At 46.0% G+C, this 22114-nt stretch overlaps 1 protein-coding gene across 1 annotated transcript; it reads left to right on the top strand.

The window, feature by feature from the left end:
* Positions 1-11000: 11000 nt before the first annotated feature.
* On the top strand, positions 11001-21593 carry Tmem222 (transmembrane protein 222). Its single transcript, XM_046468586.2, has 6 exons — positions 11001-11238; positions 15727-15811; positions 17090-17121; positions 18785-18881; positions 18977-19107; positions 20644-21593. Exons 1-6 carry the CDS (start codon positions 11045-11047, stop codon positions 20729-20731), a joined length of 627 nt encoding a protein of 208 aa, XP_046324542.1. The 5' UTR covers positions 11001-11044; the 3' UTR covers positions 20732-21593.
* The last annotated feature ends 521 nt before the right edge of the window (positions 21594-22114 follow it).

Raw genomic sequence — 22114 nt, 5'->3', positions numbered from 1 at the left:
TGATTCTTCTGCTTGTACATTTGGGAAGAACCAGGTTGGAGCCACCTAGTTATGCTTGGTTTCATCCAGGAGACCAAACAGAAAGAGGTCCTACCAGAAACACAGTAGGTGGCATTATAAAGCAAGTGCTACAGGCTGGGGCATCATTCTTCTGTGTTCCCAAATTGAAGTCTGCAGAAGCTTCAAGATACTTCCAGATCATGCAAGGGAAGACAGTGTTCCAGGCCAAGGGAATAGTACAGTGTCACAGAGTCCGTCGTGGACCCTAAGTGATTTCATTTGGCCAAATTATAAAGGATTTTCTCTGATTGGTGAGAGACCATCGGCTCCTCCCATAGGAAAGGAGGAGCCATTAGAAGAATTTCCCACTAGCCCTCTCACTTGGAGTTGGTGCTCCTTTATTCTTTTCCCTACCCCACCTCCTTTAAATTAATGGTGTTTACTCTTTTAGGAAAGTTTTAGGCACACAGAAAATTGAGCACCTAGTACAGTGAGTTCATATACCCTCTCCCTGGTTCAGTTTTACCTATTATTAACATTTTGCATTAGTGTGATACATTTGTAACAGTTAATAAACCAGTATTGATACTGATGATGAACCAAAGTCCATAGCTTACATTAGAGTTCACTCTGGGTTGTATAGCTCTATACATGTTTTGACAACTGCATAATGTCAGGTATCCAACTTTACATTTTCAAACAGAATAGTTTCACTGCTCCAGAAGTACCCTGTGCTCCATCAGTCACCCCTCATTAGCACTCAAAAAAAAAAAAAAAACATAGAAATCTAATAAAATGTAAATATCTATGTGAATAAAACTACAAAATTCTGTAATCCTAGAGGATTGGGAGGCTGAGGCAGGAGGATTGCAAATTCAAAGCCAGCCTCAGCAACAGCAAGGCGCTAAGCAATTCAGTGAGACCCTGTCTAAATAAAATACAAAAAAAAAGGGGGGGGGCTGGGTATGTGGCTCAGTGGTTGAGTGCCCCGGAGTTCAATCCCTGGTACCCACCCCCGCAAAAAAAAAAAAAAAAAAAACCTACAAAATTAATAAGAAATCGAAGAAGATCAAAATAAGTAGAGTAGGGGCTGGGGTTGTGGCTCAGTGGTAGAGTGCTTACCTACCATGTGTGAGGCACTAGATTATAAATAAATATACTGTGTCCATCTGCAACTAAAAAATATTTTAAAAAATAATAGAGATACTTTGTTTATGGACAGGAAGATTTAACATTATTAACTTGTTGGTTCTTTCCAACTTGATACACAACTTCAACATAATCCCAGTTACAAGTACCAGCAAATTAAGTTTTCAGCAGATTGATTCAAAAGTTTATATGGAGAGGCAGAAGACCTAGAATAGCCAGTACAACAGTGAAGAAGCTGAGCACAGTGGCACACATCTCTAATCCCAGGAACTAGGGAAGCTAAGACAGGAGGACCATAGGTTCAAGACCAGCCTGAGCAACTTGGTGAGACCCTGTCCTCTAAACAAAATAAAAAGGGCTGGGGATGTGGCTCAGTGGTAAAGCACCCCTGGGTTCAATCCCTAGTACCAATATATGAATTAAATAAAATACTAAAAGCTACAATAATACAGTGTGGTATTGGCAAAAGAATAGACAGACCAATGGAATGAGTAAGAATCCAGAAATAGACCCATACAAAGGAGCAAAGTCAATTTGATAGAGGACTATCCTTTCTCAGCAAACAATGCTGGAACAACTGGACAATCACATGCAAAAAAAAACTCACAAAAATTAACTCATGATGTATAATAAATGTAAAATACAAAAATATAAAAACTCCTAGAAAATAACAAGCTAAATGACCTTGAGTCTTGTAATAAGCTTTTAGATATAACACCAAGACCACAATCCATGAAAGAAAGATTCACAAGTTGGACTTGATTCAAATTAAAAACTTCTGCTCAGCAAAACACACTGTTAAGAGAATGAAAAAGACAGGGGCTGGGGTTGTGGCTCAGTGGTAGAGTGCTCGCCCTAGTGTTTGCAAGGCCCTGGGTTTGATCCTCAGCACCACGTGAAAATAGATGAATGAAGTAAAGGTATTGTGTCTAACTACAACTAAAAAAATAAACATTAAAAAAAGAGAGAATGGAAAAGACAAGCCAAGGGCTGTGCAGAAATATTTCCAAAACATATCAGGTAAAGGTCTTGAATCTAAAATATACAAAGAACTCCCAAAGCTCAACAATTTGAATACCTAATTTGAAAGTGGGCATAGGATCTGAACAAGCCTGGCGCTATGGTGCACACATGTAATCCCAGTGTGATACATTTGTAACAATTAAAAAACAATATTGATACTGATGATGAACCAAAGTCTATAGCTTACATTAGAGTTCAGTGACTTGGGAGGCTGAGAGAGGATGGTAAATTCAAGACCAGCCTCAGCAGCCCTGTCTCAAAATTTTTAAAAAGGCTGGTAAAGTCTCCCTGGGTTAAATCCCCAGTACAAAAAAAAAAAAAAAAAATCTGAACATATTCCTTACCAAAGATGATAGATAGGTGGCTAATGGCATATGAAAAGGCATTCAACATTATGTCATTAGGAAATTGCAAATTATAACAATGAGCTGTGGACAGTGGCTCCCATTGGTAATGTCAGCTTCTTGGGGAAGCTGAAACAGGAGGATCACAAGTTTAAGGTCAGGCTGGGTAACTTAGCAAGATCCTGTCTTAAAAACAAAAAAGGGCCGGGGATGGCTGGGTGCAGCGGTGCACAACTGTAATCCCAGTGGCTTGGGAGGCTGAGGCAGGAGGGTTGCGAGTTCAAAGCCAGCCTCGGCAAAAGTGAGGTGCTGAGCAACTCAGTGAGACCCTGTCTCTAAATAAAATACAAAAAAAGGGCTGGATATGTGGCTCAGTGGTTGAGTGCCCCTGAGTTCAATCCCTGGTACCTAAAAAAATGCTGGGGATGTAGTCCAGTAGTAGAGCATCCCTGGGTTCAATCCCTAATACTGAAAAAAAAAAAGTGAAAATAATACTACACAACTCAGAATGGCTAAAAAAAAAAAAAAAATTTTAATGACAATACCAAATGCTGCCAAGGATGTGGAGCAACAGGAACTCTCATTCATTGCCAATGGAGATGCAAAATGGTACAGCCACTTTCAAAGACAGTTTGGCAGTTTCTTATGAAGCCAAACATAGTCTTACTATATGATCCAGCTACACTCCTTGGTACTTACCCAAAAGAGTTGAAATCTTATATCCACACAAAAATCTGTACATGAATATTTATAGCATTTTTATTCTTGATCATCAAAAAGCTGGAAGCAACCAAGATGTTCTTCAAAAAGTGAATGGATCAACTAGTACAACCACACAAAGGAATATTATTCATGATAAAAAGAAATGAGCTATCAAGACACCAAAAGATAACAGGAGGTTGGCTTGTAGCTTGTAGTAGAGCGCTTGCCTAGCATTCATGAGGCTCTGGGTTCCCTCCCTGTACACACACATACACACACACACAAAATCATGGGGCATGGGGGCACACATCTGTAATCCTAGAAACCCTAAGAGGCTGAGGCAGGAGGCTAGCCTCAGCAACTTAGCAAGTCCCTAATCAATTTAGTGAAACCCTGTCTCAAAGAAATAAAAGGGGTAGGGGATGTAAGTCAGTAGTCAAGTACACCTGGGTTCAATCCCCAGTACCCAGAAAAAAAAAAGCAGCGGGTATTCTGGGTGCAGTAACAAGTGCCTGTGTTCCTAGCTACTGGGGAGGCTAAGGCAGAAGAGTCACTTGAACTCTGGAGTTCAAGACCAGCCTGGGCAACGTAGTGAGACTGGCTTCCAAAACAAACCAAGACACAATATGAAGGAAATTTAAACATATATTTCTTAGTGAAAGAAGCCAGTCTGAAAAGGAGATATATATATATATATATATATTCTTTGAATTCAACTATATGACTTTCTGGAAAGGGCAAAAACTAGAGATAGTATGAAGATCAGTGGTGTTCCATTTTTAAAGCGTGCATGTGTGAGTCACTGGCCCTGCTGATAGAGAGCCTGGGGCTCAGATAAATCCACACAATGAACGGATAGCAAAACAGACATGAGAGATTGGGACTTCTGTGTTTGTGGTAGGCAAGTGTGACCCCAGAGGCCTGCTGCCTGTCTCTGTGCTTAGGAGCATGCCAAAATGTGGTTGCAGAACTTAAAAGGTAATGAGAAGTTAGCTAGCCCAAAGGCTCTCAGCGCTGGCTATGGATCAGAATCACCCAGGATACTTTGCAAACTTCCCATGTCCCACCCCCAGATAGTCTGTTTTAATTGGTTTGAAGTGGAACCCAGGCACCCATCCATTATCCTAAAACATGCTAGATTCATTCTAATGTGCAGCTAGAACTGAGAACCACTGATCTAGCTCTATCCACACTATACAAATATGGACAGTGAGTTCCAAAAGGGGGCAAAAGGGGATAGCTTGCCACCAGGACCTCCAGTGAATAAGAAAAAAGGCCAGGACAAATCTCGGATTCCTAATCCAGTTCTTTTTTCTTTCTTTTTATTTTTCCTGGCAGTGCTGGGGAGTCAAACACAGGGCCTTGCACATAAAAGAAAATTTCTTGGCACATGTGGGGCCCCGGGTTCAATTCCCAGTGACAAGCACACACACAAAGTCACTTTCTTATGACTACTCTTTGAGCTTCTGTGTACCTGGCATTGAACTGTGCACTGGACAATGGAAATGCACAGAAGAGACCCAGTCCCTGACCTCCTGGAGCCTCCAGATTACCTGGAAGTCATAGAACACAAATACAGAGTTGTGAATGATCTCTGAACATTGGATTTCACTGTGGACTGTCCTCTCCAGCATTTCCTGCCATCATTGAGTGCCCCACCATGTGCCAGGATCTTTGTCAGGCCTAGGGATACAAACATGTCTGGCAGGGAAGGTGGGCAGATGGAAGGCATTCTGACAGGCACATGATGGGAGGCATGTGCCACTCAATGGTCCTGCCTCCTACTCCCACTTATTTCTTTTTCGTAAATAAAATACTTTCTGGTCCTAGTGTTTATACTTATTTTATGTTGATTTATAAACACGAAGACTGGTCATCCTTCACCTCTCCAGTAGCCCTAAAAGGATTTGGTTCAGAACCCCAACTCTGTCTAATATGTGTTTAGATTTCCAGCAAGTTCCTGAATCTCTGAATATATCTCTCATCATGGGTAAAATGGGTATTGCTGCCTGCTCTGTTGATCTCACTGCATTGTAAGGAGGCTCCAAGTCATAGTGAGATCCTGCACATCAAAGTGCTTTTGAAGTAGTCATGTGTGCGCGGGAGTAATGTTTGGTTATAAGTGCTACAATGGCTGGCACTGAATCTGTGTTTTGACCAGATTCAGGTAGAAGCTATCAAGCCACACAAAATGTAGACAAGACTCAGATTATTGTTTCCTTCTTTAGAGACAAGGAAACTGGTGCCCTAACAGGTTCAGCTAATCTCGATGGTGTGACAGTCACCAAGTGGGTCAGCTGGCCCACTCCAGAGTCCACATGTCCACCCTCATGCTTTACTGCCCCCCCCCGCCCCTAGAGAGTCTATTAGATTCCACCCCTACCTGTGCTTTTTATAACCTTGGGTAAGTTTGCCCATCCACAAAATGGAGTGAAAAAGGAAGTAGTTTTGTGAACTCTGGCATCTAAAACATCAGAGTCGGTCGTCAAATGGTATCCTGTGTTATCCTGGACTCCTTGGGTACTCCCCTACAGTCATGGAAAGTTTTGGAGCCATGATGCAAAGAGAGATGGAGAGAGACCCAGTCTCCCATAGCCACAGAGGGTGATAATAAAGCTGAGCAGAAAAACTGCAGAAGAGAGAATTCTGCCCTGCCACATGCCTCACACTGCATCACCTGGCTCAGCCCTGTTTCACCCTTGTAGGATCAATGGTTGAGGTGATTCTTCCCCTTAAGGAGACTCTATGGTCAATGAATAACCTTGAGGACATTCCCTTTCCACTTCCTATCTGCTGGATACCCTGCTGACTACAGTGACCAGTAGATCCAGTTAGTCTTCTTTCTCAAGGAGTTCACAGTCTCTTGGGGGATACAGACATGTAAACAACTAATGCTAATGCAAGTACACATGAATATTCAATAGGTGGAAACAGCCTTCGTGCTCTGGGAGCAAAGAGGGAGCATTTGCCTGAAACCTTGAACATGGTATAGAAGAGGCGGGGAAGGACATCCTCAATTAAGGAACAGTGTAAGCAAAGACGGGTGGTACGTAGTGCAGAGCTTGCTCTCTGAAGGGCAAATATACCAGTGAGGCTAATGCCAGGCAAGTTGGAGGGAGACAGAGGAGAGCCTGGAAAGGAAATTTGGGATCAGCCCATGCGGAACCTTGAATGCCAGGATGAGTGAGATGCCCTGAGAGAGGAGGTGAGAGAGTCCTGTGAACTACTACATGGGTCCATGTGAGGGAGTGCCCTTGCTCCCACCAAGACAGAAGTGTTCCAAGCTCACCCTTCAAACAAGCAGCATCTCACTCTCAAAGGTTTGCCAGCTTGACAGTTCCCTCTCTGCCATCTTTCTCTCCCCCAGCCAGCCCAGTAAATGGATCCAGATGGTCATTCCTATTTTTGGTTGGTATACGTGTTGAGGGAGGGGAAGCTCTGAACCCTATCAATCCTGACCCAAGCTCTCTGTGTAAGAGGAGCTTCTTCCAGGCCCCTGCTGTGATCCTCTGAGCCTGGAAGGCAGTGTTAGTCTTTGATGGAGATTTCCCATCTGTCTATGGGTGAAAAGGGAAGCAGAAGAGGCAAGGGCGCAGGCCAGGGAGGCTGTTTCATTGGGTAAGAACCAAGGTGATGTGAGTGAGAGCAGGGGCCCTGTACGGGGTTATGGTAGAAGATGAGCCTGGAAGAGGCCCCAGGAGGGGCAGAGAAGGAGCTATTTCTTCCTCCAGCTACCTGGTCCTCAGCCCCTGCTTCTGTACCTGCCCAGGCCAAAGGAAGGATGATGCAGGCCATAGGGAAGCAAGCTAGGACTCTGACCAGAACCGATACCCGGGCACTGTGCCCACCAACCTCCAGGAGCCCCTTAAAAAGTTTCAGAGCATGAAGTGAGAGTAGGTGACAAACTAGGGTCCTGCCCTCGTGTAATGTCAACCTATAAGTATTTGCCATTTTTTAAATTTAATAAATATTTATTAAACAAATATGTGCTTAGCACCCTACTAGAAGTGAACAAAACAAATACACTCTGCCTTCAAGGAGTTTCCAGTTTAGTGGGGGAAGTAAACACTACATAGATACAAATGTGTTATAAAGAAAAGGAATTTGGGGGACTGGGGTTATGGCTCAGCAGTAGAGTGCTCGCCTCGCACATGCAAGGTCCTGGGCTCAATCCTCAGCACCACATAAAAATAAATAAATAAATAGAAGTTATTGTGTACAACTACAAAAAATATATATTAAAAAGAAAAAAGGAAAGGAATTTCCCGGCTGAGGCTATAGCTCAGTGACAGTGACAGAGCACTTGCCTAGAACGTGTGAGGCACTGGATTTGATCCCTAGCACCATATAAAAATAAATGTAGGCATTCTGTCCATCTACAACTACAAAAAAAAATTAGAAAAGGAATTTCCAATGGAGATCAGGAGGGTCTTTCTAATTTTGACTGGAAGACCATGGATGAGCTCTCAGAAGGTAACATTTAACAGAGACTTGAAGAATGAATGGAGGTTAGCTGTCTTTCAATTAAGTCAGAAAGATTTCAGACATGTTGCTCAGAGTAACAGGAAAGAGTTTATTGAAGGGATAGGAAAAGGGAATGGGGACATTCTCAATGGAGGGAATGGGTCCTGACAGAAAAGAGAAGGACAATGTGCCTGTCCTGCACTACAGTTTTATTGGGGATCCCAGAGAAGTTTCCAGAGACCCACCCAGGTCCACCTCTGTTGAGAGCCACAGCAAAGCGGCCCCAGCAACCAGCTGATTGGCTCCCAGCAACGAGCTGATTGGCTCCTCTGCAGTGATGCTCATTGGGCTGTTTCCCCTTTCAGACCATGTAACTGCTCATTGGGGGATTCTTTTGGCTCCGCCCACACGACCCAGCCAATCGGCCTCAAGAGCAGTTGAGAGGCTGGCCGGGGGAGAGCCGGTAGTGGCAGTTGGGCTCTGAGGGAATTCCTGAAGAGCTCGCTTGGTACTGCGTGTGTGTTCAAAAAATAAAATTCGTTCCTGCTTAATAAGTGGCTCGTGAATTGTGCCCAGCCAGACTGCGGCACACCTCTTAACTTTTTTTATATTTGTTCTTTTTAGTTATACATCACAAGTAGAATGTATTTTGACATATTAGACATACATGGAGTATAACTTCCCATTCTTGGGGTTATATATGATGTGGAGTTACACTGGTTGTATATTTCATATATGAACACAAGGACATTATGTCCAATTCATTCTACTGTCTTTCCTATTCCCACGCCACCTCCCTTCCCTTCATTCCCCTTTCTCTAATCCAATTAACTTCTAATCTTCCCTCCTACCACCCTTACTATGCGTTAGGGTGTGCGTATCAGAGAGAACATTCAGCCTTTGTTTTTTTCTCAGATTGGCTTATTTCACTTAGTGTGATAGTCTCCAATTCCCCCCATTTACAGGTAAATGCCATAATTCCTTTTTTTCTTTATGGCTGAGTAATATTCCATTGTGTATATATACCACATTTTCTTTATTCATCAGTTGAAGGGCACCTAGGTTGGTTCCACAGCTTAGCTAATATGAATTGAGTCACTATAAACATTGATGTGGCTGCATCACTAATAATATGCTGATTTTAAGTCCTTTGGGTGGAATAAGTGGGTCAAATGGTGGTTCCATTCCAAGTTTTCTGTAACTCTTGACTTTTGACCGACAGGAAAATGATATCTGACTTTCCATGGCAACTCTAGGTATCTTTGGCCCATGCTGACCAGTTCTAATTGGATTCTTAACCATACATTCTTACAGATTTTATGGTTAGGAGGGACTACTGTTATCTCCCAGAGTTTCAGGATGTGGTCACAAGTCTCCCTCTTCAGGGTAACTTTGGTTCCTCCTATCAACATTATTTTGGGCCTGCATTTCTCCTGCAGTTAACAGGTAGTTTTCTGAGGGATGTAACACATCCTGTACACTGAGGCCAGGCAGGGCTGCAGATAAATTGCTTCTTGGAAAAGAAAGCATGTGGGGATCAGCACAGTGGGCCCATTTTATAGAAGTATTCTCTTAACCTCATGTTCCCACCGTTCACACCTGTCTTTCCCCTAACAGTACTACCAAATTTGTAGCAGAGCATACGTACAACAACAAATGTTCAACAGGCATATGGACTTACTATGACAGTAGAAGAATTTCAAGGCACAGATCTTTTGGGGAGCCTGTGGTCCAGAAGAGATTGGATAACTACAGTGACCTGAAGGAAAAGTAATGTAATTTATCCAACAACTCTATACTGCACACTTAATCTATCCCGTGCCCTGTGCTGAATAGTTCCCTGTCTTCAAGGATCACATGCTACACAAGGTTATAGGACAAGTGCAAACATGCTCAAAGAATTTTTAGTGGATTAGAATCATTTCCAGATGTGATACTTATGAAGCTTTTAGAAAACATCTGTTTGTTCAATCATCCAATACATCAGTAAACACTGAGTAGGCATCTGCTCTGCACCAGGAGCTGTGGTAGCTACTCAAGTCAAGGTCCTTAGGATTCCATAGCAGAGACAGACATACCAAATTACATTAAGCCAGGCATGGTGGTGCACACCTGTAATCTGAGTGACTTGAGAGGCTGAGGCAGGAAGATCACAAGTTCAAGGTTAGTCTCAGCAATTTAGCAAGACCCTGTCTCAAAATAAAAGGGCTGGGGATGTTGTTTAGTGGTTAGGCATCCCCGGGTTCAATCCTCAGTACCAATTTTTTAAAAATTGGATTCTTAACCATACATTCTTACAGATTTTATGGTTAGAAGGGACTACTGTTATCTCAGAGTTTAAGTATTATGTGCCCAAAAGCAGATAGCAAGCTTTCCCTAGATCAGCAGTGAAGAAGAGTAATTCAATGGGAGAAAGACCTTCCCAAAAGGTGTGGCTTCCACCTTCCTGAGTGAATTTGTTCCTTTAGCCTGATTTTTTAGTGGCTGCCTTCTTTCTTGTCTTCCACATGTCCCCTCCCCAGCAGATTTCATTTCCTGTGTCTATCTTGGCATCCCTCTAAATCCAAGACTCCAAGACTAAAGCCTGGCCTCTCTGTATTATTGGGCGTGATCTCAGACAATTGTTTAACTTCCCTGAGCCTTCATTTTCCCATTTGATGAAGGAGCGGATCACCTCGGGGGCTTGTGGTTCACTCCAGCCAGGATGATATTCACACTCTGCTGCACATAGTGCTCCTCCAGGCCTTCCTTTCTTACATGGCTGCATCCATCCCCCCTCTCCTGTGCCACCTGGCAAACATCAAGGCTCAGCTCAAATATCTTCAGGCAGGTTTCCCCTGCTCACACACAGGCACACACAAGATTACAGTCTGGCCTTCCTTTATACTACCATTACCTTGTGAGAAGCCATAGAACGAAAAGGCCAAGGGAGATATAAAGACAGGTTTGAGTCGTGGTCCCTCACCTCACCTCGAGAGCCACAGTTTCTCATTTGTACAATAAGAAAAATACTTAAATTTGCATGTCTAGTCAGTTTATGGGAATAAGAAACAATGTCAAGTGCTTGGCACCTAAGAAGTGCTTCTATAGAAAGCCTGCACCACACCTGTCAGGAGCCCTCAGTGCACTGAACTAGAGAGATCGTCGCGGGTGTCCGCGCTAGACTGCCAGATGCCTGAGGGCAGCGTGGACGCATAGGTTCAGCGGCTACGTGGTCCGAGGGGGCGAGGCTGGCCGGGCCTAGAGGGACGCGGCTCCAATTCCCGGGGGGAAGGCCTAGAGGCGCGGACCCCACCTCCGGGAAGTGACGCCATAGGGACTAGCCGCGCCGAGCAGGGCCGCCGGAGCGGGACGAGCACAGCATGGCGGAAGCGGAAGGGAGTTCTCCGCTCTTGTTGCCGCCGCCACCGCCCCCTCCCGGGATGGCGGAAGTAGAGGTGCAGACGGCGGCCCAGACGGACATGAAGCAGTACCACTGCTCCAGCGGCGTCACCATGGACGTGGAACGGAGCCGCTTCCCCTACTGCGTGGTATGGACGCCCATCCCGGTGCTCACGTGAGTCTCCTTCTGCGTCCGTCTAGGGTGATGAAGAGGGCCCAGAGAGAGCCGGAGCCCTTGCGGTGTCCTCCAGCGGTGGGTCTCCCTGCCCCCGATACGCTGCAAGCCCTCGCCCTCGCCCTGGGATGGCCCGCATCCCTCACTCAGTCGCCAGAATCCTGCCACCCGCGCCCCGCCTTTTTCCGCTGACAGTTGGGACATGCTACCTGTCCTGGTTGCAGCCGGGCTAGTCTGGGAGAAAAATAAGTGTAGGTAGGCGGGAAAGGCCAGGGGGCTGGAGGCTGCAGGCGTACCGAACAGGGGCCCCTAACTTGGTCCGAGGAGATGTCTTCATTCATTCTCGGGTTTATTCATTCATTGAGCAAATGCTTATTGATCACTTGCAGTATACAAGACATCCCGCTGCGTCTGGAAGCAACAGTAGGAGTCTGGCAGGGGCCATACCTCTCCTGGGAGGTCTACGTGGGAAGGGCCACCAGAGGTCTGGGAGACCAACCCTGTGTCTTACACACCATCTCAGTCGCAAAGCAGGTGCAGGTCCCAGAGTGTCTGCCTCCCATAGGAAGGTTCTGTGTATAGCCTTTGTCAGGGGAGAGGCAGGTGCACAGCTGCTGCTTGCTACCCTCATACTTCAACTGGTAACAGTAACCACTCCTCCAAGTGCCAGTTTGCCAAGCCTTTTCACTCCCATTTTCCATAAATTTCATAGCTACTTTTTTTTTTAAATTTTGTTCTAAATTTTTTTAGTTGTCGATGGACCTTTGTTTTATTCATTTATATGCAGTGCTGAGAATCGAACCCAGTGACTCACACATGCTAGGCAAGCACTCTGCTATTGAGCCCCAGCCCCAGCCCCTTCACAGCCACTTTCTAAGGTAGGAATTATCTTCTTCCATGGTAAAGCTGAGCTTCTAGCATAGTCTTGGTTAGATGCCTACCCCAGCAAGCAAAGGCTTTCAAAACTCAGTTTTCTGACTGTGTAACTTGTTATCTTCTAGCTGTACCTTATCTCCTTTAATACAGTGTAATAGATTTGTTCCCCCTATCAGAAATAGCCAAGTGGAGTTCCAGAGAGGAATCATTTGTTGCTTACATGCTACATCCTAAAGTGTTCTCAACATTTGTATTAAAATACTTAAACTGTTTTGTTTTCAAACGCTTGTGCATTTAAGAGCATCCAAAATTTTAATACCAAATTTAAAAATATGTTTTTAAAGAACATGTGTTCATTAATTCAATCGATACTACACATTTGCTAAGTGACTGCTATGTGCCCAGATAGTTCTAGGTGTTAAGAATATACAATGGTGAATAAAGCAGATGCAGTGCTTGTTCTTGTAGAGTGTCAGTCCTGGTGGAAGGAGTAGACCGTAAACTAACTATAGAACTTCTGATAGTGGTTAGTGGTATGAAGAAAATAAAATATTAATGTGAAAGTAACTGGATGGGGTATTTAGGGAACCTACTGGTTTTGTTAAAGCCTGTCATATTATCCTATTTTCTCTCAATTTTTCTCATTCTTCAAAAACCGTTTGTGCATGGTCTTCTGCAGGCACCATGATCCTCAGTCATCTGGGCCAGAAGCCGTTCGCATGCCAGTTGTATTCAGGTCTATCTGCAGGTGTTCATAACTCCAAGATGAGTAAGATAATCATGGGCCCATCAAAGGACTCATATTCTTTTTAGAGGACTCCCCTATAGCCAAAGAGAGAGAAACTAACATGTGCAATACATTGTAGTTTTGTTGATAAAAGTGCAGAGCTAGATTTGGCACAGGGAACTATCATCTGTCTTTGTCTTACATCACAATTGAACACCACTTTTTTTTTTTTTTTTAATATTTGGTGTTTTTTTGTTTTTGTTTTGCAGTACTGGGGATCAAATCCACAAAGCTTTACACATGCTATGCAAACATTCTACCCCTGAATACATCCTCAGTCCTCCACTCTTTTTTTTCTAATTGGCACATAGTATTGCATATATTTATGGGATTTAGGATGACACTTCAATACCTGCTTAAAATATGTAATGATCATGTCATAGTAATTGGCATATCCATCGACCTCAGACATGTATCGTTTCTTTATGTTGAGAACATTCAAAATCCTCTCTATTAGCTATTTTGAAATATATAAATTGTTGAGAACTAAAATTACTATACTTAACTATAGAATATTAGAAGTTATTCCTCCAGTCCGAATGTACCCTTTCTACATTTTTTTTTCCCCTTGGCAGGGTTGGAGATTGAACCCAGGGCCTCATATACGCTAGGCAAACACTGAGTTACATCCCTGACCCTTTTTATTTTTTATTTTAAGGCAGAGTCTAAGTTGCTGAGGGTCTTACTAAGTTGACAAGACTGTCCTTGAACTTGTGATCCTTGTCCTCCTGAGTAGCTGGAGTTACACCGCTTCCTCTGGCTCCCGCTATGCTCTTTATTTTTTCTTTCCTGGTGATTGAACCTGTGGCTCTTTACCACTGAGCCACATCCCTTTTCATTTTTTATTTTGAGACAGGGCCTCACTAAGTTACTGAGTCTGTCCTTGAACTTATGGTCCTCCTTTTACACTTTTAAATGCCAGATATTTGTTCATTATTATTGAGTCAAAGTTATGTGCCAGGTACTGTCCTTGAGAGTATTACAGTAAACAAGACAAAAATCCTTCTTCTAATGGAGCTTAAGTTTTAGTGGAGAGACAGCCAATGTCCAAGTAATCAAGATAATTTCAGGTACTTGTGCATGGATGTTGTGAAAAAGACAAATCAGAGTAATGGATCTTGGATGTGTGTGACTACTGTAGAAGGCATAATTCAAGGAAGACCTCCAGAGTCTTAAAACTCTACTCAATCTTCCTTTTTAAAGAGAGCTTGAATCTATCTGCTGCTCACCACCCCACCACCCATACTTTGGTTAGGGTCACCATCATCTTTGGTTGGAATTACAGTAGTAGCCTGAGGAATGGCCTCCTTCCTACCCTCTTTGCCTATCCCCTCCCATTCTTCAGGCACAGGCCACACTTTCTGCTTTGGAGATTTCTGCCATTAGATATCCTGTCCTTTCACAGGTCAAGGTTAAAAGTCATCTCTGCTGACTCTGCCCCAACCTCAGTTCTAAGTAATTACTTCCCTGAGCTGCATCTCTACAGGTTTTGCCTCCATCTCCCTAGCAGGGTGCTTTGTGCTCATGCTTAGGCAGCCTTGAGACCAGGACCTGGCCCTGTGAAACCTGCTGCAGCTGGATCATTGTCTCCAGCACTCAGGCCTTGTAGGGCCATGGTTCTCAGGCTACAGATCTATCTGGAGTTCCTGTGTGTTACATATAAAGATCCATTTGAGATTTGCTTTTAAAAAAATGCCTATGGCAGCTGTGCATGGTGGCACATGCCTGAATTCCTGAATATTCTGGAGATTTGAAGCAGAGGATTGCTTCAGCCCAGGAGTTGACGGTGTCTGGCCAACACAACAAGACTCCATCTCAAGAAAAAATGAACTGGGTTAAGCCAGGCATGGTGGCACACACCTGTAATCCCAGCTACTTGGGACATTGAGGCAGGAAAATCACAAACAAGTTTAAGATCAGTCTGGGCAATTTAGCAAGACCCTGTCTCAAAAATAAATAAATAAATAAAAAGGGCTGGGGAATGTAATGAGGTGGCTCAGTGGTAAAGAGCCAGGTAGAGCGCCTACCTGGTATGCACCAGGCCCTGGGTTCACTCTCCAACACCATTTAAAAAAAAAAAAAGTAAAAAAACAAACAAAACACTATAGAATTTTGGTTCCTGGAATACACCATGTTTTGTCCTGATCTCTGTCCTTGCACATTAGTTCGTCAACATTTGGATTATTTCCACTAATTTTTCTGTCAACTTTATGGAGATAATTATATGTAATAAAAGGCATACATTTTAAGAGTACAAGTAATGAGGTTTGGTATCTGTTTTTGTTTCTGTTTATTGCGTTACTGGGGATGGAACCTAGGACCGTGCACATCCTAGGCATGTACTCTACACTGAGCTATAGCTCTGAGTTCAGTGAGTTTTAACAGATGTTTTTGGCTATTTTAAATAAAGGTGCTATGAAGATTCCGTTCATGGCCTAGGTAGACACAAGCACTCATTTCTGTTGGGTGTATACTCTGAAGTGGACCTGCTAAGGCATAGGGTGCAGTGTCCAACTGTTTTTCAAAGTGATAGAAACTATTTACTCTCCTCTAGAGATGAGTGAGGTTGCTCTTCATCCTCACTGGCATTCTCTGTTATTGTGCTTTTGGTTGTAGCCTGTGGTGAGGGTGCGGGGCCATCCCATTGTGTTATTGATTCAGTTACCCCTCTTTTGGGCCCCCCTGCCCCTCTAGACCACCCTCATAGGCACTCATCACATGACACTATATTCACATGCTCTCACTGGATAAAGTATCCCCAGCATCTCTCTGACTGGTTGAAAACCCCCTAAGCTCTGTCCCTTTCCTGTCCTTTTTCCTCATAGGTGGTTTTTCCCCATCATTGGCCACATGGGCATCTGCACATCCACAGGAGTCATTCGGGACTTTGCTGGCCCCTATTTTGTCTCGGTGAGTTCCCATTCTGTCCTTCCTTGGAGGGTCCCAAGGCTTGCATGGAAGGCTGGCCTGTCCTGCCTGGAGTCAGGCTTCCTATATTCCCAAACCCAGGAAGATGCACATGACATGCAGCCCTGGCCCTAGCCCTCACCAATATCACGTTTCTCCTTACCTCCAAGACAGGCCAGAAGGGCAGTGTGGCCAGAAGGAACTTAACCCTTAAGTAACTGGCCCATTCCTTTGCCCCTGCCCCTGGGGTTCTAAGCCATGGGTAAGGGTAGAGGCAAGAGTAAAGTCAGATCATCTGGGAACCACATCTCTGGATCTTCAGAAGATGGGAGCCAAGGTGGGGAGACAGGGGAGGCTGACATGGTTCCTGAGGTCGGTCTTCTAGAAAATCAGCTGTGTTCTATTCCCTGAGGTCTGTTCTCTGGGAATAGGCAAATATTGGTCCACTGGCTAGCTCCACATGAGCATGCAGCATCTGCCTGTATCTAGGTCGGAGATAGGAATGAAGGAGATGTTGGTAGCATCAGCCTGTTTATAGTTGCCATGACTTATTTTCGTGTGTAATGGTCCGGGGATTGAATCCAGGGTGCTCTACCACTGATCTACATCCCCAGCCCTTTTTATTTTTTATTTTGAGACAGGGTCTTGCTAAGTTGCCCAGGCTGGCCTTGAACTTGTGATCCTCCTGCCTCAGCCTCCCCAGTCACTAGGATTACAGGTGTGCGCCACAACATCTTAATACAACAAGGCCAACCCCTTTGCACTTAAAAATACTTTCACTGTCATATATTTTTATAATTCTGATTCTGAACCCATACTCTGTCCCTGCATAATTCCTCTATGCCAGGTTTTATGTGGTGAGCCTAGGACTTTGTTAGCATGTCCCTTGTTGGAAGCCTCTCTAGGCCCAGCAGCCCCCATTCTACTGTGAATGCATGACGCTGCCAGGCATAGAGTTGGCTCCGTGAAAGCCATCATTACTGGGTCAGGAGCACAGAAGATTAGCATTTACACCATGAAGGAAACCTCCAGCCCATGACCAAAGATCAGAAAGATGCCAGAGAATGCAAGAATTCCCTGGGTATCCCACTGCCTTCTTCCCACAGAAAAGCCACTATTGGCACTTTAGAAATCATGCCAGCCCCCTAGCAGATCTGCACTCCACTTTTGCCCACCCCTGATACACCCTCTTCTGAGTCACTGCACTTCAGCCATTGACCCAGGTTTGTATATAACCTGGATATAGGTTCCCCACTGACCTCTGCTCTTGTCCCTCAACAGGAAGACAACATGGCCTTTGGAAAGCCTGCCAAGTAAGTGATGAACACCTGTGTGACTGGCCTAGGGCAGGTTGCTCCTGCCCAGAACAGCAGGCCAGGTCCTCTGGGGCATAGCAGGAGGACCAGGTGTGGAGGGGAGGGACAGCCAGATCAATCAGGGCATAGCAGCCCTATATCAAGCACTGATTATGCCAGTCCCTGGCTGGGCCTTTACCTGTAGACCATCCAAGCCTTGCCTCAGCTCTATAAGGTTGTGCTTTCAATTCTATGGCAAAGGGTGAAGAAAGGGAAGGGACATGGTCAAGATCACAGAGGAAGTGGCAGAACCAGGCTCATAGCCTCCCTCTGTGTCCTGGACACAATTCCTGCCCCTTGGGGGCAAACAGGCCATTTAAGGTATAAGGAAGGCATTGTTTGGATGCTGCTGTTAAGTTCTGCTTGGAGGGATTAAAAACAGTTCAGATCCTTAGGGAGAGAAACTGGTTTAGTTGGGGGCTTTAGGTCTTCATTTCTTTCATCTTGGGTGCTTGCAACAGCTCCAGGCCTAGTGATAATGCCTCAGTCCTCAGTATCCTCAAAAGAACAGCAGATACCCAAGGCTGCCCAGGAGAGGTGGGCACAAAGCAGAGGCAATTTGGAGGCAGACTGACTCTGGTTTCCTCAGGCAGGTGGAAATATGGTCCAGGAGTCTCTGGGCTGGTGTTTGCTGCTAGGCTGCTTTTTGAAGACTGTTTGTTTGTTATTGTTTTATTTTTTCAAAGACAGTTTTAAGGGCTTCCTTTTCCCATAGGAGCTCCCAAATGCCACCATGGCACTGTGTATAGGCTCCTCCACAAGCCATACAAGGGGAGACATGGGGAGAATGCTTGCTTATGGGTAAACTCCTCATTGTGACATCCAAGTCCCTGCATGACATGGCCCCTGTTGCATCTCCTGCCTCACCTGCCAGCATTCCATCACCCCGTTTCTCTTTCTGAATCTTTGAGTAGTGCTTAGTCACTTAGTTTTTGGGACACACTGCAATTTTCTGCCTCTCACTTTGTTCAAGCCCTCCCCTTAGTCTACAGGGCCTTGCCTCTCTTTTCTGTGTTCGCTGACTTCTCTTCCATTAGACTAGACTCAGATGTCACCTCCAGAAAACCATGTCACTCCCCCTCTCTTCATCCATTAGGTTGCCATGACAAAATACCATTTAGTGGGTGGCAAACCACAGAAATATATTTCTCACATCTCTGGAGGCTGGGAAAGCTAAGGTCAAGGTACTGGTAGATCGAGTGCCTGGTGAGGGCCCGCACCACCTTCTTGCTATATTCTCACATGGTGGAAGGGGCAAGGTTCTCTCAGGCCACTCTCATACGGGCGTTAACCCCATTCATGGGAACTATACCCCCATGACCTAGTCACTTCCCAAAGGCCTCACCTCCTAGTATTTTCACATTGGGGGTTAGGATTTCAACATATCAGTGGTGTGGGTGGGGCAAACATCCAAACCATAGTACCCCTCAACTGAGCTGGCTTCATGTCCTCCCAGGATCCACTGTGGTACATGGCACCTCACCCTGTTATTATCTGCTGCATGACTCTTGCCTAGATCTGGCCTCAGCACCCAGCACAGAGCAGGTCGCAAGGAACATCACTACAGCTGAGAGGCCTCAAGGGGGCCTATCCAGTGCCAAGAACCTCCTCTCTTCCTCAGGTACTGGAAGTTGGACCCTGCTCAGGTTTATGCTAGCGGGCCCAATGCCTGGGACACAGCTGTGCATGACGCCTCTGAGGAGTACAAGCATCGCATGGTAGGTGGCTGGGACAGCAAGCACTCCTGAGATGGGGACCAGGGTGGGAAGTTTACCCTCGCTCATCCTGACCCCAATCCTTCCTATTCTTGCAGCACAATCTCTGCTGTGACAACTGCCATTCACATGTCGCATTGGCCCTGAACCTGATGCGCTACAACAATAGCACAAACTGGAACATGGTGACCCTCTGCTTCTTCTGCCTGCTTTATGGGAAGTATGTCAGGTGAGCTGCCCTCCCACCTGTACATTCCCCTGGGCTGCTCTCCAGAGGATCCCAGTGAGGCTGTGTCTGGAGTCCTTCAGTCAGCAGGGACAGTTGGAGCAGATGCCAATTGGAGCTGTGAAGTTCCAGACTAGCTGAGTTCCTGGTGGAAAAGGAGGTTACTGTGCCAAAATGCAGCTCCACCTTGGTCCCCAGCCTGGTTGTCACTTGCTATGAGGCCTTGGGTAGTTGCCTCGGCCTCTGCACTGCAGTTGGCATTGCTAAGATGGTAGTAATGATTCTGGCTCCTCAGGGAGGATGTAAGTCTAAGAGACCTATGCTCAGGCAAAGAAAGTAGATCTTCATGGGATGGTTTGGTGACTACTCCACAGTATCCCTTCCTGTAATTCCCTGTGAGAGGCAAGGTTTTGAGCAGTGAACCCAGTGGTAGCTTAGGGGGATCTTTGAAGTCACAGTCTTCTGACCTATGAGGTCCAAGGCATTCATTGCCAGCTCTTAGTAAAAATAGGGCTCAGAGAGGTTGAGTGAGTTGCCCATAGTCCCACAGCAAAGCCCACACTTGAGCTAATCTGGGCCCCTCCTCCAAGCTTTCCTGTTAGCTGTGCTTATCATTAAGAGCTTTTGGTTGGGGGCTGGGGTTGTGGCTCAGTGGCAGAGCGCTTGCCTCGCACCTGTGAGGCACTGGGTTTGATCCTTAGCACCACATAAAAATAAATAAACAAAATAAAGACACTGTGTCCATGTATAACTAAAAAAAAATTTTAAAAAAACAAAACTTTTGGTTGGGTGTACTGATACACTCCTGTAGTGCCAGTACCTCAGGAGGCTGAGGCAGGACGATTGAAAGTTTGAGGCTGGTGTCAGCAACTTTACAAGACCCTGCTTCAAAAAATAAAAATGGCTGGGGATATGGCTCAGTGGTAGCGCTCTTGCCTAGCATATTCAAGCTCTAGGTTCAATTCCTAGTACCACCAGGGAAAAAAAAAAAAAGTTTCTTGGAAAGAAGACTCTCCAGGGTCTTCATTTTCCAGCCTGGAAGGTATTTAAAGGTGCCGTGAGAAGAACATAACTGTGGTCACAGAGAGATTGAGGCAGAGCCAGAGCTGGCCCCAAGTCCCTGACTCCCAGCCCTCGGCTCCAGCCATAGCACTGTGCCAACACTCACCAATCCCCTACCCTCAGTGAGCTCCATCATGAAGGCCACAGCAGAGGCCACTCATGGCTTTCACACCCAAACTTAAATTCCTGGTCTCCTTGCTGGTGCCCTCTTCTCAGAGATAAGTGATTATGGGTGGAGCGAGACCCAGAGGCAGCACACCCCCCTTTTCCAGCAGAGTCTGATCTCCACCCGGATCTGGTGGTCCTCAAAAGTGGGCACTAGCCAGGTTCCATTCCTTAATTGAGTTTGGGAATGGGAAGTAGTTCCAGGGACTCCTTAGCAGGGGCAGTGCTGTCAGGGTTGTAATTAGATGGGGCTCAGGGCCACATGCCTGTCATCTGCTCCTGCCCACCCTTGCTCTTCTCCCTCTCTGTCAGCATCGGAGCCTTCGTGAAGACCTGGCTGCCCTTCGTCCTCCTCCTGGGCATCATCCTGACCGTCAGCCTGGTCTTCAACCTGCGGTGATAGCTGCCACACAGCCTCAAGCCCACCAGGCTTCCATGGAAGAAGCCCCTTATGGTCCCAGATTCTTTCTCCTCACCCCCAAAGGCAGGGGTAGCCTGCTCTGTTGGACTTGGGGACTAGGAGGGTGGGATGAAGGGTCTGAGAATGAGTGTAGGGCAGGGCTCTCTGCTTGTTGTATCTCACTGGCTACTCAGAAGCTCCCTGCCCCCTTCCCCTGGGCTTGTGACCCTGCCCTTGAAGCACCCTCTTATCCCCCTGTTGGGAAGACCCTGCCTGCTCTAGAGCTCTTTTTGCCACAGCCCAGTGCCCACTGTGGACAAGGACCCACCAGACAAGGCAGCACCCTGACCAGAGGTGGATTAGGAACCTGCCCTCTGCCCAGTAGCTCTGGTTCTGAGGTGGGATAGGGTGTACTACTACCCTGGAGCCTTCCCCTTTGGCCTCTAGAATGTTCCAGAAGGCTGGATAGGTCCTTCTTTTAGATATCTGCCAGAAGCTGCACCGGGATGCTCTGCCCATCTGCTGGTGCCCTCCAACCCATGCAGCCTCCTCTTCCCCCTTTCCAGGACCTCCCAGCACTTGGGCCCATCTCCCCTGCAGTTTGGGGCCTGGCTGGTAAGGTGAGTGAAGCTGACATGTGCAGAGTGGTTCTGTATACCAGATGGTGTAGACCCACTCTTTGTCCCCTTGGGGCCAAAGTTAGTGCCGTCAGGTAGCAGGAGACAGGCTGTTTCCTCCCATCTGACTACAGCTCCCCACTTAAAGCTATCAGAAAAGGCCCTGTGCTGCCACCTCACCCCACTGCTCCATGGGCTCCTTTGTGAGGGGCTCCCTAGCAGGATAATAAAAAGTTTTGAGTTGAGGTGGTACCTGTCCTTGTTTTCTCCCTCTCTGCAGCCCCCTCACTCTTCACCTTGTTATATTCTTTGTGTCCTTGGGTATCTCTACCCCTGGCAAGAGATCTAGTTGCCAGTGTCACAGCTAAGTCTGTGTTCAGTGCCTGGAGCTCACAGGGACATCAGCATCCCTCAGTGATCTCCAGGTTATGGGAATTCCCCACATTCTGGGACCATCATTCCAAGCTCTCTCCTGGAAGCAAGTGAGTATTGAAACCCCTCCCAGATTCTTTGTTGAGAAGAGCTTTGCAGAAGGATTGGTGTTAAAACTGAGCAGGATTTTCAGTGGGTAGACCAGAGCCCTAGGGCTGCCCCTCAATCAGGAGTGCCCAGTTTGGAGTAAGCTAAGAGAATTGGCCAGCCATATCCATCTGTCAGATTGCTGGACTTCTTGTGCTGACCTCCATGTTCATGTCCCTGGCCTCTCCTTATTACCGCCCCCCAATCTCTTGCTGCTGCCCTTCAGCTTCTGTGCTCTCCACACCCT

This window comes from Marmota monax, unplaced genomic scaffold, assembly GCF_021218885.2.
Source record: "Marmota monax isolate L192 unplaced genomic scaffold, Marmota_monax_Labrador192_F-V1.1 WCK01_AAM20220418_F8-fsc00008, whole genome shotgun sequence".
In the NCBI taxonomy this organism is placed as follows: Eukaryota; Metazoa; Chordata; class Mammalia; order Rodentia; family Sciuridae; genus Marmota; species Marmota monax.
This window is presented reverse-complemented; position numbering and strand designations above follow the sequence as displayed.